General features: G+C 40.2%; 1 protein-coding gene across 4 annotated transcripts in view; it reads left to right on the forward strand.

Annotated features, from left to right (window-relative positions):
• The window catches only part of LOC140201979 (RAS guanyl-releasing protein 1-like), a 175902-nt gene that overhangs the window by 131938 nt on the left and 27864 nt on the right, over nucleotides 1-16100 (forward strand). For all 4 annotated transcript variants that reach the window (XM_072266856.1, XM_072266870.1, XM_072266849.1 and 1 more), the window contains 3 exons: nucleotides 6417-6590; nucleotides 10373-10489; nucleotides 12437-12712. In XM_072266856.1, the coding sequence (XP_072122957.1) occupies nucleotides 6417-6590; nucleotides 10373-10489; nucleotides 12437-12712 (567 nt within the window). The remainder of the gene's footprint in view (nucleotides 1-6416; nucleotides 6591-10372; nucleotides 10490-12436; nucleotides 12713-16100) is intronic.

Raw genomic sequence — 16100 nt, forward strand, 5'->3', positions numbered from 1 at the left:
GGTACATATTGATACCAACGGCATAGGTAGGAAAAGGGAGGAGGTCCTGAAGAGAGAATATAGGGAGTAAGGTAGAAAGTTGAAAAGCAGGACTTCTTTGGATTGCTGCCTGTGCCACCTGCCAGTGATGAAACAGCAGATAAATGTGTGGCTGAAGAATTGGTGCAGGGGCAGGTTTCTAGATCATCAGAATCTCTTCTGACCTGTACAAAAAGGACGTGAGGGAGACCAATATCCTTGAGAGCAGGTTTGCTGGAGCTGCTGGGGAGTGCTTAAACTAATTTGGCAGGGGGATGGGAACCAAAGTGATAGGGATGAGGATGGGGCAGTTGGTACAGAAGTAGATGCAGTGTACAGTGAGACTGAGGAAGGACTGGCAGATGATAGGCAAAATTGCAGTTGGTGGGATGAGGTAAAGTGTAACGGGGGGCCAAAATCAAAAAGGTGGATGAACACAGGACTAGAGGTGTTATATTTGAATGCACACAGTATTCAGGTAATGTAGATAATCTGGTAATGCAGTTAGAGATTGGCAGGTATGATGTTATGGGCATCACTGAGTTGTGGCTGAAAGAAGATCATAGTTGGGAGCTTAACATCCAAAGATACACATTGTATCGAAAGGACAGACAGGTAGGCAGTGGGGCTGGAGTGGCTCTGTTAGTAAAAAAAAAAGAAATCAAATCCTTAGAAAGAGGTGACATGAGATCAGAAGATGTAGAAAATGTATCTTGTAGGTAGTGTTAAGAAACTGCAAGGGTAAAAAGACCCTGATGGAAGTTATATACAGGCCTCCAAACAGTAGTCAGGACATGGGGTACAAATTACAACAGGAAATAGAAAATGTATGTAAAAAGGGCAATATTGCAGGTAGATTGGGAAAATCTGATTGGTGCTGGATCCCAAGAGAAGGAATTTCTATAATGATTACAAGATGGCTTTTTATAGCAGCTTGTGGTTGAGTCCTCTAGGGGAATGGCAATTGTGGATTGGGTATTATGGAATGACCCAGATCTGGTTAGGAAGCTTAAGGTAAAGTAACCCACAGGAGGCAGTGATCATAATATCATAGAATTCACTCTGCAGTCTGAGAAGGAGAAGCTAAAATCAGATGTATCAGTATTACAGTTGAGTAAAGGAGGCATGAGAGAGGAATTGGCCAAAGCTGACAGGAAGGAGGCACTAGCTGGGATGATAGACTGGAGTTCCTGGGAGCAATTGGGAAGGTGTAAGGTAGATATGTCCCAAAGATGAAGTAGTATTCTAAAGGGAGGATGACACAACCATGACTGACAAGGGAAGTCAAAGACAACATAAAAGCAAAAGAGAGGGCATATAATGGAACAAAAATTTGTGGGAAGGAGGAGAAATGAGAAGCTTTTATAAACCAACAGAAGGCAACTAAAAGCCATAAGGAGAGAAAAGATTAAATATGAAAGTAAGCTAGCCAATAATATAAAAGAAGATACAAGTTTTTTTTCAGATATACAGTGTCTATAAAAAGTGTTCCCCCCACCCCCCGGAAGTTTTCAGGTTTTATTGTTTTACAACATTGAATCACAGTGGATTTAATTTGGGTTTTTTTGACACTGATCAATAGAAAAAGATGCTTTCGCGTTAAAGTGAAAGCAAATCTCTACAAAGTAATCTAAATTAATTGCAAGCATAAAGCACAAAATAATTGCTTGCATAAGTATTCCCCCCCCCCCCCCCCCGGTAATATGACACACCAAATCATCACTGGTGCAGTCAGTTGGTTTTAGAAGTCACATAATTAGTTAAATGGTGATCACCATGTGCAGTCAAGTTGTTTCAATTGATTGTATCTGGATGTTCAACTGCTGGTGAGTCAGTGTCCTGGCAAAAACTACACCATGAAGACAAAAGAACACTCCAAGCAACTCCACAAAAAAGTTATTGAAAAGCACAAGTCAAGGATATAAGAAAATTTTGAAATCACTGAATATCCCTTGGAGTACAGTTAAGTCAATCATCAGGAAATGAAAAGAATATGGCATCAGCTAAAAATCTGCCTAGAGCAGGCCATCCTCAAAAACTGAGTAACCGTGCAAGAAGGGGACCAGGAAGGGAGGCCACAAAGAGACCTATGACAACGCTGGAGGAGTTACAAGCTTCAGTGGCTGAGATGAGAGAGATTACACATACAACAACCGTTGCCCAGGTGCTTCACCAGTCCCAGTTTTATGGGAGAGTGGCAAAGAGAAAAAACACATGAAATCTTGCTTAGAGTTTGCCTGAAGGCACATGGGAAGCTCTGAAGTCAGCCGGAAGAAGGCTCTATGCTCTAATGAAACCAAAATTGAGCGTTTTGGCCATTAGACTAAATGCTATTTTTGGCATAAACCAAACAGTGCACATCATCAAAAACACTCCATCGCTACTGTGAAGCACGGTGGTGGCTGCATAATGCTGTAGGGATGCTTCACTGCAGCAGGCCCTGGAAAGCTTGTGAAGGTAGAGGGCAAAATGAATGCAGCAAAATACAGGGAAATCCTGGAGGAAAACCTGATGCAGTCTGCAAGAGAACTGCGACTTGGGAGAAGATCTGTTTTTCCAGCAAGACAATGACTCCAAGCATAAAGCCAAAGCTACACAGGAGTGGTTTAAAAACAACAAAGTTAATGTCCTGGAATGGGCAAGTAAGAGCCAGACCTCAGTCCAACTGAGGATTAATGGCTGGACTTGAAAAGGGCTGTTCACTCACGATCTCCATGCAATCTGACAGACCTTGAGCAGTTTTGTAAAGAACAGTGAGGAAAAATTGCAGTGTCCAGATGTGCCAAGCTGACAGACACCTATCCATACAGACGCAAGGCTGTAATGCTGCCAAAGATGTATCTATTGACTTGAATGCAGTGAATAGTTATGCAATCAATTAATTAGTGTTTTATAATTGTAATTAATTTAGATCACTTTTTAGAGATCTGTCTTCACTTTGTTACGAAAGAGTCTTTTTCTGTTGTTCAGTGTCAACAAAGCTAAATTAAATCCATTGTGATTCAATGTTGTAAAACAATAAAACTTCAAAACTTCCGGGGGGGGGGGGTGAATACTTTTTATAGGCACTGTATAAGGAGTAAAAGAGAGAAGGCAATGTATATCAGAAAGCTGGAAAATGATACTGGAGAGGTAATAATGGGGGACAAAGAAATGGCAGAGGAATTGAATGTATGTCAGTCTTCACTGTGGAAAATGCCAACAGAATGCAGGAAATGGAGAGTGTCAGGAGAAAAGTGAGTGTTATTGCTATTACTAAAGAAAGGTGCTTAGGAGCTGAAAAGCCTAAAGGTAAATAAGTCACTAGATGAACTACACCCCAGTTTCTGAAGGAGCTAGTTGAAGAAATTGTGGAGACATTAGTAATGATCTTTTAAGTATCACTATATTCTGGAATGGTTGCAGAGGATTGGAAAATTGCAAATTTCACTCCACTCTTTAAAAAGGGAGGAAGGCAGAAGAGAGGAAATTATAGGCCAGATAACCCCACTTCAGTGGTTGGAAAGACATTGGAGTCCATTTTTAAGGATGAGGTTTTGGTGTACTTGGAAGCACATGATAAAATAGACTGAATCAAGCTTGACACGAGGAATTCTGCAGGTGCTGGAAATTCAAGCAACACACAATCAAAGTTGCTGGTGAACGCAGCAGGCCAGGCAGCATCTATAGGAAGAGGTACAGTCAACGTTTCAGGCCGAGACCCTGCGTTCACCAGCAACTCTGAATTGAGCTTGGTTTTCTTCAGGGGAAATCTTGCCTGTCAAATCTGTTGGAATTCTTTGAGGAAATAACAAGCGGGTTAGACAAAGGACAATCAGTGGATGATGTTTACTTGGTATTCAGAAGCCCTTTGACAAGGTGCTGCACATGAGGCTGCTAAACAAAATAAGATCCTAAACAATATTATGTGAAAAGTATTAAAATGGATAGAAGATCGGATGACTGGCAGGAGGTAAAGAGTGGAGATAAAGTGGGCCTTTGCTGATTGGCTGCGGGTGACTAGCGGTATACTGCAGGGATTAGTATTGGGAATGCTTCTTTTCACGTTGTATGTCAATGATCTGGATGAAGGAAATTGATGGCTTTGTGGCCAGGTTTGTGGATGGTACAAAGATAGGTGGAAGGGCAGGTAGTGTTGAGGAAGCAGGGTGTCAGGACTTGAGACCGATTGAGAAATTGGGTAAAGGAGTGGCAGATGGAATATAATGTTGTAAAGTGCATGGTCATGCACTTTGGCAGAAGGAATAAGGATGTGGTTATTTTGTAAATGGGGAGAAAATTTTAAAAATCTGAGGTGCAGAGGGACTTGATAGTCCTTATACAAGATTCCCTAAAAGTTAATTTACAGGTTGAGTTGGTGTTAGAGAAGGCAAATGCAATGTTAGCTTTCATTTTGAGGGAACTGGAGTACAAAAGCAAGGATGTAATACTAGGGCATTATAAGGTATTGGTCAGACTGCACTTGGAGTATTAGGAACAGTTTTTGGCCCCTTATCTAAGAAAGGATGTGCTGGCATTGGAAAGGGTCTAGAGGAGGTTCATGAGAATGAACCCGGGAATGAAAGGGTTAACATATGAGTAGCATTTGATGGCTCTGGGCCTGTACGTGCTGGATTTTAGAAGAATGAGTGGGGATCTCATTGAAACCTATTGTATATTGAAAGGCTGGATAGAGTGGATGTGGAGACGATGTTTCCTCTAGCGTGGGAGTCTAGGATCAGAGGGCATAGCCTCAGAATTGAGAGACGTCCATTTACAAACAGAGATGAGGAAAACTTTCTTTAGCCAGAGTGTGGTGAATCTGTAGAATTTATTGCCATGGTCGGTTGTGCAGGCTAAGTCACTGGGTATATTTAAGGCAGAGGTTGATAGATTCTTAATTAGTCAGGGCATCAAAAGTTACGGGGAGAAGACAGGAGAGATGGACAATAAATCAGCCATATTGGAATGGTGGTTCAGACATGATAGGCCGAACGGCCTAATTATGCTCCTAGGTCTGATGGTCTTACAAAAGCTGAGGCCCAAACACTTTTCTCTGCTGCATTCCCGACTTATCTGCCAACCAGTGGTTTAGTGGCAACAGCACCGGACTTTGTGATGATTGGTCCCGGGTTTGAATCTGGCCAGCTCCCTGCATGCTTTCCATCCATGGACTGAGTGTTGAGCTAGCAACATGGTTTTGTAAAAAACAGACAAGATGCTAAATGCACGGCAAGGCTGCTGCCCGATGCGCTGCAAGGCACGGAGTGGAATCACAAAAGCAGTAACTCGCTACTTATAACCTACTAATGTGAAACTTTTACTGCACTACTTTAGTCCGCTAACCAATTGCTAATATTATCGTCCCAATTTCACATCCTCGTCTTGTCTAACAACTTTTATTGTGCAATTTACCAAATGCCTTAAGTTTCAAATATCCACTGCTTTCCTTTATGCAAGTCATATCCTCAAAAATCTCCAATTTAAACTGATTTAGGAGTACACGAGTTAAAACTGAATCACAATTGCCATCCAGAATTTTTCTGAGGAGTGCTTAAATATACAAGACACCCTTTGTATCTCCAGTCCTCTCCTATGAGATGCTTATGGTAAATAGCCAATGATATTTTTGCCACTGATGCCAAATGTGTCCACCTTGACTGAACTTGGTTTTTCCTTCTCTGTTTGCAGGTTGGTGGAATGTTTAATGAGGAAGTTTAGTTTGTGCATTTTTTCATATTAAGTTGTTCAGAACTTTCTGCCATTTAAAGGACGGTCCATGTCTAAATAATTATTCGAATTTATTTAAATCTTACTTCCGTCCCTCAATGTGAAGGAGTAAAAATCTTTGCATTATGCCCCTGTTGCAATGTACAGACGTGTAAACTTATAAGTCTAATGGTTTGTGGCAAGAAGCTGTCCTGTAGCCTGTTGATTCTGGCTATAAATGCTGTAGTACCATTTGCCAAATGGAAGCAGCTGAACCAGTTTATGGTTGGGGTGACTGGTTTCCCGATGATCTTCCAGGCCTTCTTTATGCACTTGCTGCTGTAAAATGTCCTCAATGGAGGGAAGTTCACTTCCACAGATGCAGTGGGTTGTCTGGATCACTGTCTGCAGTGTCCAGCAATCAAGGTTGGTGCAGTTCCTGTATCGGGGGTGATATAGCCAGTCAGGATACTCTCAATGGAGTGCCTATAGAAGGTCAAGGATTTGGGGGCTCATGCCGAACTTCTTCAGTCGTCTGACGTGGAAGGAACGCTGTTGTGCTTTTTTTTTGCCTCACAGCTGCAGTTAATACAGTTGTCACTTCACCAACTGTACTTCTATCAAACGTGTTCACCACTTAAAGGCAGGATGAGATAAAATTGATTAAAATGAATAATAATCAGATAATGACTGACTTTTGGTTTGCCCAGTTTTCAGATTATCAGAACTATGTATTAACTGGCTGTGTAAAAGATAATCCCATGATGGAACGCTCTGTCGCTTTGTGCAATGGCATCTCACAGTGGGTCCAGCTTATGGTTCTCAGTAGACCTACACCACAACTACGAGCTGAAGTCTTCATCAAGTTTATTCGTGTGGCTCAGGTATGGATGGTGATTGCGGCTTTAGCAAAACATTATTATTGTCAAAATGAATTATTAGAATATTTTAAAATTATAGATATTCATTGTAATAAATCCTTAAAACCGTAAGACATCGGAGCAGAATTAAGCTATTTGACTCACGAAGTCTGGTCTGCCATCCAATCATGACTAACTTATTTTCCCTCTCAACCCCAATCTCCTGCCTTCTCACCATAATCTATGAAACCTTTACTAAATAAGAACCTATCAACCTCCGCATTAAATACCCCAATGATTTGGCATTTAACAGCTGTCTGTGGTAATGGATTCCACAGATTCACCACCCTCTGGTTAAAGAAATTTTTCTTCATTTCTGTTCTAAAGGGACATTTTTCTATTCTGAGTCTGCGCCCTCTGGTCCTAGACTCTTCCACTATTATAAACATGCTCTCCACGTCCATTCTATCAAGAGCTTTGAATATTTGGTAGGTTTCAATGAGATCCCTCCCTCATTCTTCTAAATTCTAGTGAGTACAGTCCCAGGGCCATCAAATGCTCACCAAATGTTAACCATTTCATTTGCATGTCATTCTTGTAAACCTCCTTTGAATCCTTTTCAATGTTAGCACACGCTTTCTTAGATATATTGTTACATCCATTGTTAAGAAAATACACTCAGTGGCCGCTTTATTAGATACAGGAGGTACATAATAAAGTGGCCACTGTGTGTATGCTCATGGTCTTCTGCTGCTGTAGCCCATCCACTTCAAGGTTCGACATGTTGTGCATTCAGAAATGCTCTTCTGCATATCACTGTTGTAACGCATGATTATTTGCGTGACTGTCGCCTTCCTGACACCCTCAACCAGTCTGGCCATTCTCATCTGACCTTTTCTCCCACAGAACTGCCACTCACTGGATGTTTTTTTTGTTTTTGCACCATTCTCTGTAAACTCTAGAGACTATTGGGTATGAAAGTCCGAAGGAAATCAGCTGTTTCTGAGAAACTCAAACCAACCTGTCTTGCACTAACAATCATTCCACAGTCAAAGTCACTTAGATCACATTTCTTCTCCATTCTGAAGTTTGGTCTGAACACAACCAAACCACTTGACCATGTCGACATGCTCTTATGCATTGAGTTGCTGCCACATGATTGGCTGATTAGTTATTTGCATTAACAAGCGCGTGTACCCAATAAAGTGGCCACTGAGTGTAGAAAGAAAATCATAATACATAAACCTGATTTTTAAGGAGAAATTAACAATTTATAGAATTCTTTGAGGGTGTAGCGATCAAGATAGATAAAGTGAAACCAGTAGAAGTAGCGTGTTTGGATTTCTAAAAGTCATTTAATGAATTGCCACATAAATAGTAGCTACACGGGTTCAGGGAATGGATAGGTGATTTGCTTGCCAACAGAAAACAATGAGTTGGATTGAGTAGGCTAATTTTTGCCTGTAACTAGTGTGTTTCCTGTAATAATAAGTGTTGTAGCTGCAATTACTTGCACTTTTAATGATCAAGTACTAACAAATGAAGAAGCTGAGTGAATCCGCCAAATTGTCATTGCGTCCTACCCTCATTTCTGCAAGTTGTGAAGTGGGATATAGGTGGTCTGTGAGCAAAAATAAAAAGGCTCTTTTGTAGGTCGAAAGTTAGAAAGGAACATTGCTTAGAATGGTGCTATGCAAAGGGATCTGAGCATCTTCATACATGAAGCATGAAGAGTGAGCATGGAGATACAACAAGAAATAAGAAACAAAATTGAAAGCTGGCTTTATTGCAAACAGAATTCATAAAAGTTGGATGGGTTTACTACATGCATTCCGCTTTCCCCTACAATCAATTCAGGGGACTGATAACACCACATCTGGAGTACTACATGCTGTTTTGGTAAAGTTATTTAATAAGGGAAATATTAGCATTTGAGGCAGATGTTACAATTGGCTGATACTTGGATTGAAGGGGTTGAGATTTGTGGGACAGTTGAGCAAGTTGGGGCTAAACTTATTGGAAAGGATCTTATTATCTAGAGCTGTGTGCAACACTCTCCATTGCTTTGACAATTTCCTTGTCTAGAGAGGATTTTTTTTTTTGCAATCATGTTCATTTTGTCTGCATGTATACCCCACTGCAGAAGGGCATAAATGACCTTTGCCTCTTCCTTGTAGAGATTTCACACTGAATAACATTTGCTTTAACTCTACTTAGTTCCTCCAGATTTAAGGTATAGCTGTTGGAATCTGCTATTAAGCCAGATTCTTTGTGGAATACATGAAATAGTCTTTACTTTAGTCCTACTTGAGTTCATGCACCAACTAGCTTTCTTTATTGAAGTTGCTTCCTGTAATTATTCAGAAGTCAATAGCTTCATCACTGTTGTTGCCAACTTTCACTCCACTATCATTTTTACATGGTCTGCCTCTGACTTTTCCCTTCCTTTCCTTTCTCCACCTTTGGAAATAGGGTTGGCGCCCAACATCCACTAATAGCCCACTGATTCTCACAGTCATCTTGATGCTGCCTTCTCTCACCAAGTTCTTCTGAAAGCATTTTGCAGAGTTTTGCTTAGTTTGTATATCAGTTCCAGCATGGCTTCCTTTGTCTTTTTCCCTGTTTTGTTTTTCCTCTTTTTCTTTATTTGCTTTTCTCTCCTACTTAAACCATCGCCAGGCAAATCATTTGTAAACTCTCAAACTTTCACCACCCTCTCTCAGCTGCCACCATTGTCAGTTCCGTTGGTCTCCTCACTATCACAGGTGCTCCTATTATTCTGTCCATCTTTCCCCCTTCTCTGCATCTCCTCAGTTCTGACAGAAGGTCATTGATCTGAAATATTAAATCTTTCTGACTCCACACATGCTGCCTAAGCTGCTGAGTACTTCAGCATTCTCCGTTCTTGCAGGCTGGCCCCAACACGTCCTTACGTTGTTTTGGTTGTTAATGCAAATGATGCATTATTGAAGCATTGTATGCTTCAATGTGCATGTAAAGAAGCAAATCTCAATTAAAGGTGAATCTCAAGTGGGCTTTAAAGGTTAGATACTGGAGTTTTATTTCCCTGCTTGTAAGAAGATGAGAATTGTAGAGTATAGTTTAAGAATAGGAGGCCAACCTCTTAAAATTGTAGCAAGAGGAATTTATGTTTGAAGGTCATTGATCTTCAAAATTCTCTGCTGCATTGAATTGTGGAAGCTGGAGTGTCGGTGGTATGATCGAAATCTTCCGAGACGCTGTAACAGTGTAAAAGTACAATTTCGACAACAGGTTACCCTTACTTCATAACAGTTTGGGTAATGAAATTTACAAACCAGGGCCAAAAGTATCTGAGATAGGGAATAGAAGTTTGCTCTTCTGAAATTGTGAATAAAGTAAATAAACGCAAAACTTATATTTTGATATACATTTCTTGATGCACTTTTACATTATAGAAAAATGTGATACGGACCATTTTCTAGTATTGCAACTCCCATAATGCAGGGGTCACCTGTCATGTGTATTAACACTTTATTAATAAAGTAGCAGGTCACAACGATCTAGAAATTCATGCAACATTGAGGATCAAGTTCAAACAAAGGTAAATGATTAACTTGTCATCAGTTCATAATTATAACTTAACAAGGAAATTTTTTATTAGCATTGCACACACAGGAAAACATGTGTGCTTAAATATTTCAGATTCCCTCTATTGCTGTTTTGAATCCAGGTGGTGATAATTATGGGTTGCATTACAGTCATTCACAGCCCTGCTATTCCTCTCATCTGATTCAGAATGCATTGTCATCTGGTTTTCTCCTCAGAAACTACAGCAGCTGCAGAACTTTAATACACTAATGGCAGTGGTGGGAGGTTTGTGTCACAGCTCAATCTCCAGACTCAAAGAAACAAGCGCCTGTGTCCCTCATGAAGTGAATAAGGTTGGTGTTTTACTTGGAACAAGTCTACATGAAAGATTGTGATGCTACAAGACTGATAATAAGTTTGTTAAGTTTGATGTAAGTTGTGGCCTGGATTTTACTGCCACAGATCCTTCATCCTTTCTTGCCATCTGTGGTCACGTCTTGCCCAAACTTCATATTACCCGAGACCTTGCCAGAGGCCTGACTTTGGATGGTTGGCTACTATTGCCAGAAAATTATATTCCACACTGATACACAGAATAACTAGGATGTTGAAGGCCAGGCGTGAGGATGTAGGGGAACGGCATCTGATTGCAGTAACTTTCAATCCCTTACTCCCTGTAAAAGGTGCAATATATGCTGGACAATAACTGTTTTCATCTAAACGTGTTGCAAATATACACTTAGGAATTTACAGATCTTTATATGTGAACCTAGACAGTGTATGTTATAGACTATCGGACTAGGGAAATAACTGCACAGTAGCATGGCTAGTGTAGCTGCTGCCTCTCAACTGCAGTGATTGGAACTCAGTCCCGACCTACAGGGCAGTCTGAGTGGAATTTGCCTTGCTCTCACATCCCTACATTTTTTTCCCCCTAATGGATTGGTTTTCTCCCAGATCCAAAGATGTGTGGGTGAGTGGTGAAATCTGGAGGGAGTTACATCATTAGGAAAGATATAAAAAAAAATGAAAATAACCCAGATCTCGAAAGCCAGTCCTTTGGGCTGAAGTCCCCAAAATGAGCAGAGTGTTGGAGAGTGTGTTAGTGGTTAAGCCAGAACAAGGTCTTCAGACAAATCAGTGAAGCCTTCAGCCTTCCTTTTTGTCTGCTGTATTCCATTTTTTAATGCTTCTAAATATTTGTAACATTCAGAAACATTTGAGGTTCCTCCTCCACGTATTAGCACAAGCAGGGCAAGAAACGTGTAGAACTTCCCCACATCGCACTTGTTCTGTGAAAAATTATACCTGAACAAAATGTGCGTGTTGCACCGTGTCAAAGTTTGATGCTATTTGCTTACGCCATCATTTTCAGTTTTACAGGGAAATGACAATGTGAGACCCAATGATTTCCTTCAACACTGTAAATTGTCTATGATTCTAAGAACAGAAAAGACTATTTTTCCCCACACAGCATAAATTTCCTTATTGAAGGCAACTTGATTAGAATTCTATACAAGGAACATTGAGCAAGGATTATAATTACCTGGCATTAATGTTTCTAACACACCAAGAAACTTTTAATTATATGGTCTCAAACATTTTTAATTCTTAAGAATATTTTTTAATTAATTAGGCAGACATGTTATGATCTGCAACTCATTTGATAACCATAATTTCTCATCAGGAGCCACAACTCCCATTCAACCACTCAGTCTGGTGTCATCATCCCTAGGTATTTCCTGTACCTTTTGGCAGAAGTAGTGCAGAAATTAATTCAGAGAGTTTGGCCTTAGTATGCCCTCACTGTTGTCTCTGGACCACAATGCATATCCAGCCATGACGAAAGATCTGTGGTACAGAATATAAACTTCAATATATCCCCTTATGATCTGATAAATCAATATTTTCCCTATGAATGCCAGTCAGAGGAAGTCCTGACAATAACACAGAAAGTACCGTAGACTCTAAAATCTATTACCAAGAATAGAATGATTGCCGACCTGGCTGGTAAACCTGCAATACATGATTCCAGGCAGCTAAGCACCTGTGGTAGCCAGCTCTAGGCAAGGTTTACAATATCTCAAGAAGAAACCTCTTTTGCAAAGTTTGATACAAAGTAGGACAATGGCAGGTTGCTTATGCAATGCAGACTATTTTGTGTTTGCATTAACTCATTCTTGTACTTTAACTGGTCATGTTCTCTCAAAACTATCAAATGGAAAAATTGTATGGTTAAGATAAATGATTCCTTTAAGTATGAATAGTCAGAATGTGTAATCTTGGTATTTTTAATGTAGGTAATGAATGAAATGACTGAGCTGCTTTCATCCAGTGGAAACTACAACAGCTATCGACGTGTCTACAGTGATTGCTTAGACTTCAAGATTCCTATTTTGGGTGTCCATTTGAAAGATCTTATCTCACTACACGAAGCCTTGCCAGACTATGTTGAAGATAGCAAGATTAACATACACAAGCTGCAGATTCTGTACAACCACATCAATGAGCTTGTCCAGCTTCAGAACACTGTACCACCTCTGGAAGCAAACAAGGACCTTGTTCATTTGCTCACAGTAAGTCAGTCTTTACTGCAATGATGGTTTGTTCTATCAAATGATAAATAGTCCTTAGATTGAAAAATGCACACTGACATTCCAAATACTGAGGCATTAAGCATCTCAAAAATGACATGATAAATGCAAACAAAGTGTATAAATTGTATCATTGAATCAGAACCTAGAAGTGTTCATTGTGTTATTTAAGTGCAAGTGGGTGTTTTTGTTCAGATAATCTGATCTTGACTTAAATGGTCAATTTCAACCATTGTCATTCCTCAAGATAAATGCCAAAAAGTACAAATGCAGAAATTCTGAACTTATTACATGAGGTCTAGTAGCATCTTCCTGCTTAGTTCTGACAAAGGGCTTCATGTGAAGTCCAGAGTGGAATTGAAGTTTGTTTCTGTGATTCTTTGGCTCTTACGCTGATTTAGTCACAGAGTTAAGGTCAGATACCTGGACTTGACTCTTTCAATTGACAGCCAGTGCTCAGTTTGAATGATTCCCCTCTACCTGGTGACTTGATAAAGGTAGCACTGGTTTCGGGACAGTCCTATGGCCATGTGGCTGTTGGAAACTGCTTACATTCCAGGTCTGTAACTCTCTTTAGGTGCAAACCCTATGTTGACCTAATGTTGTCCTGAAACTGAGTATAGGTGCTCTCAGTTTTATCACAAGCCACCAACATCCAGAACCAATGAAGAGCATGGAGTCCATAACAAACCGGACCCGGATCTGCCAACCATGTCTCCTCACTTCACTCGCTGAATCCTTCAAACTTCTTCAAACCTCTTCAACCAAGCAGTTTGCTAATAGGCCGTATCTGCCAGGAAATCAAAACTGGAGCTTATTAGAGACTTGGATGTTGTGTGAGTAGAGAAGGTACAAAGATAAGGGCAACCAATCTCACAGGGAGATCAAACACAATGGGAGTTATCAATTTTGTAACTGGAGATTATAAAGACAAAGAATTTTCCATTAGAACATTCATAAAATATTGATATTCTTTTGCTCCTTAACTGTGTTGAAAAATGCTATTACACCCTATCCTCGTTATGTGCCAGGGATGCGTTCCTCGAAGTTGACACATAATGTGAAATCACATAACGTGAATAATTATTTAAATGGAGAAAATACGGATGCGTTCCAGAGGGCTTCCTAAATATGTTTTATCTGTAATTTATTCACATTTTCATACCAATACGACACAAAAGCAGTACTACAAGACAACATTTGTATTATATTTCATCAATTTAAGGTAATATTCAATGTAATAAATCATAGAAAGTTAACATTCTCTGGTGTACAGTACTCACCAGCAGTGGCAGGTGTGTTCACTCCGGGAGATGGATGGTTGTTGTGGTGTTGGGCAGCTTTAGACGGATAAGGTGGATGACTGTGGTCGTTAGGATCATATCAAGCACAGCAAAGGGTGAAGGAAGACTCACAGAACTCTTAGAACTGTCGGCAGCAGAAGATTACAGTGATTTGAATAAAATGGTGAGGGTTGTTTGCTTGGCAGCATTTTGTTTTTCAGCATAAATTTACTTGTAGGGGAGAAAGGTTGACAGCAGGGAATGACTGAAATGCTGACTCCGTTCTAAACTTGGGTCCATGTCCATCGCCATTTGTGCCAAGTGTTCCGACTTCCACCATTCCCTCACCGTTAGTAAACTCCTGGGATTTTCAAAATCGTCTGTTGCTTGCAGCATCTGAGAGATAGTTCACCGTAAACAAAAAATACGTATGCCTTGAATGTGGCTCACACCGGTCGAGTGGTTGAATCGGCGATGTTGTGTCAGGCGGCAGGAAAAGCACTGTTATGTTAGGATGAATGCTGTCCAAATTTTTAGGATGGGCTGGCGCATTGTCAAGCAACAAAAGAACTTTAAAGGCAAGATTCTGTTCCCGGCAGTAGCGTCCCAGAGCCGTGTTACCTTCAGATGATGCCGCGCTGTTTGTAATTTCCAACTTTTTTTCAAGTGTTAAAGCAGTTCTCTGCCGTTGGGCTGACAGACCAAGACATGACATCGGATGCTTAGGAGGCATAGTTAAATATTTCAAGCAGAAGATCACTGCACCGTAGGTAAAACCAACAAAAGTTTAAGATCGTGCATCCACACCTTGCCAAAACCAATGCGAGAGTGGCGGGAGAGAGATTGTGAGGCGTGCGCACCTGACTTGTATTGGCGGGAAAGCGGTGCTTCTCATCCCAACAGTGAGACTGTGAAGCGCGCACACATGACTTGTATTGGCGGGAAGGCAGCGCTCCTCGCATAACTGTGAATTTTGGACGCATATAAGGAGACGTTGGTAGAAATAGGTTCCACGCATAACTGTGAATCCGCATAGTCTGAAGACGCATATAATGAGGATAGCGTGTAATTCATTTAAATATTATGATCATTTGTCAGCCAGTTTTATCTATAAGAACAAATTATAGCTATTTGTATTATTTTAATTTTTTTTTCAAAAAAAGTTGAGTACTGTTAAAAATGTCAATATTTCACCCCCATAGCCTTTTATAACTATCACAATATAATGACTAAACAGTTCAAAAGCTTTGAACCTCGGCAGTTTTATTAAAACTATTTGCTCCAATTTTCTGAAAGCTTCTAAAGTTTTCATTTATTCAGCCAGAGAAAAAATAAAATTTTAACTGAACTACAATGTGAAACCTATATTGTAAGCAACTAAGTATGATTCACCTGGTCATCACTTCCATCTCAAATGCCAGTTTACATCTTACATGTATTAATGTGGCACTAAGATGGACAAAGCAAAAGAAAGCCATCTTCTGGATGTACCTTTACAGTTACACAGTACTTCAAAATAGTACACCAGGAAATCCCACTTGCACAGTTCAGTTGCAAGCAAATTAATGAGCAAAACAAAAATGAGCTGCAGGAAGCTTAACTTATCAAGAGTCTTGAGCTCTTAGTTTATGAGTCAAGTGATCATACACTTTAACAATGAACTTTACTGATTCAAAGTAAGATGGTATTAACTGAGTAACACATACAAAATGCTGGAGGAACTCAGCAGGTCATAGACCATAAGACATAGGAGCAAAATTAGGCCTTTTGCCCACAGAGTCTGCTCCTACAGCATCCACGGAGAGGAATAAACAGTGGAGATTTGGGGCTGAGACCCATCGTAAGGACTTAGTATTAACTGAACAGTTAAAGGGCAAATTTTCATATTTCTTAATGAACTAAGATCTTTACCATGCTCTTTTCCTCTAGTACCGACCCCACTTAGTGCGTCATCACCACTGCCATTTATACATTTCCTTTAACCATACAAACCATATTATTTTATCTTTACAAACGTTGGCTTCTTGCATTCCCCTAATATATACTTCCAATATCAGCTGCCTTACCCCTAAGCTCTAATAAAGCCA

This window comes from Mobula birostris, chromosome 1, assembly GCF_030028105.1.
Source record: "Mobula birostris isolate sMobBir1 chromosome 1, sMobBir1.hap1, whole genome shotgun sequence".
NCBI lineage: Eukaryota > Metazoa > Chordata > Chondrichthyes > Myliobatiformes > Myliobatidae > Mobula > Mobula birostris.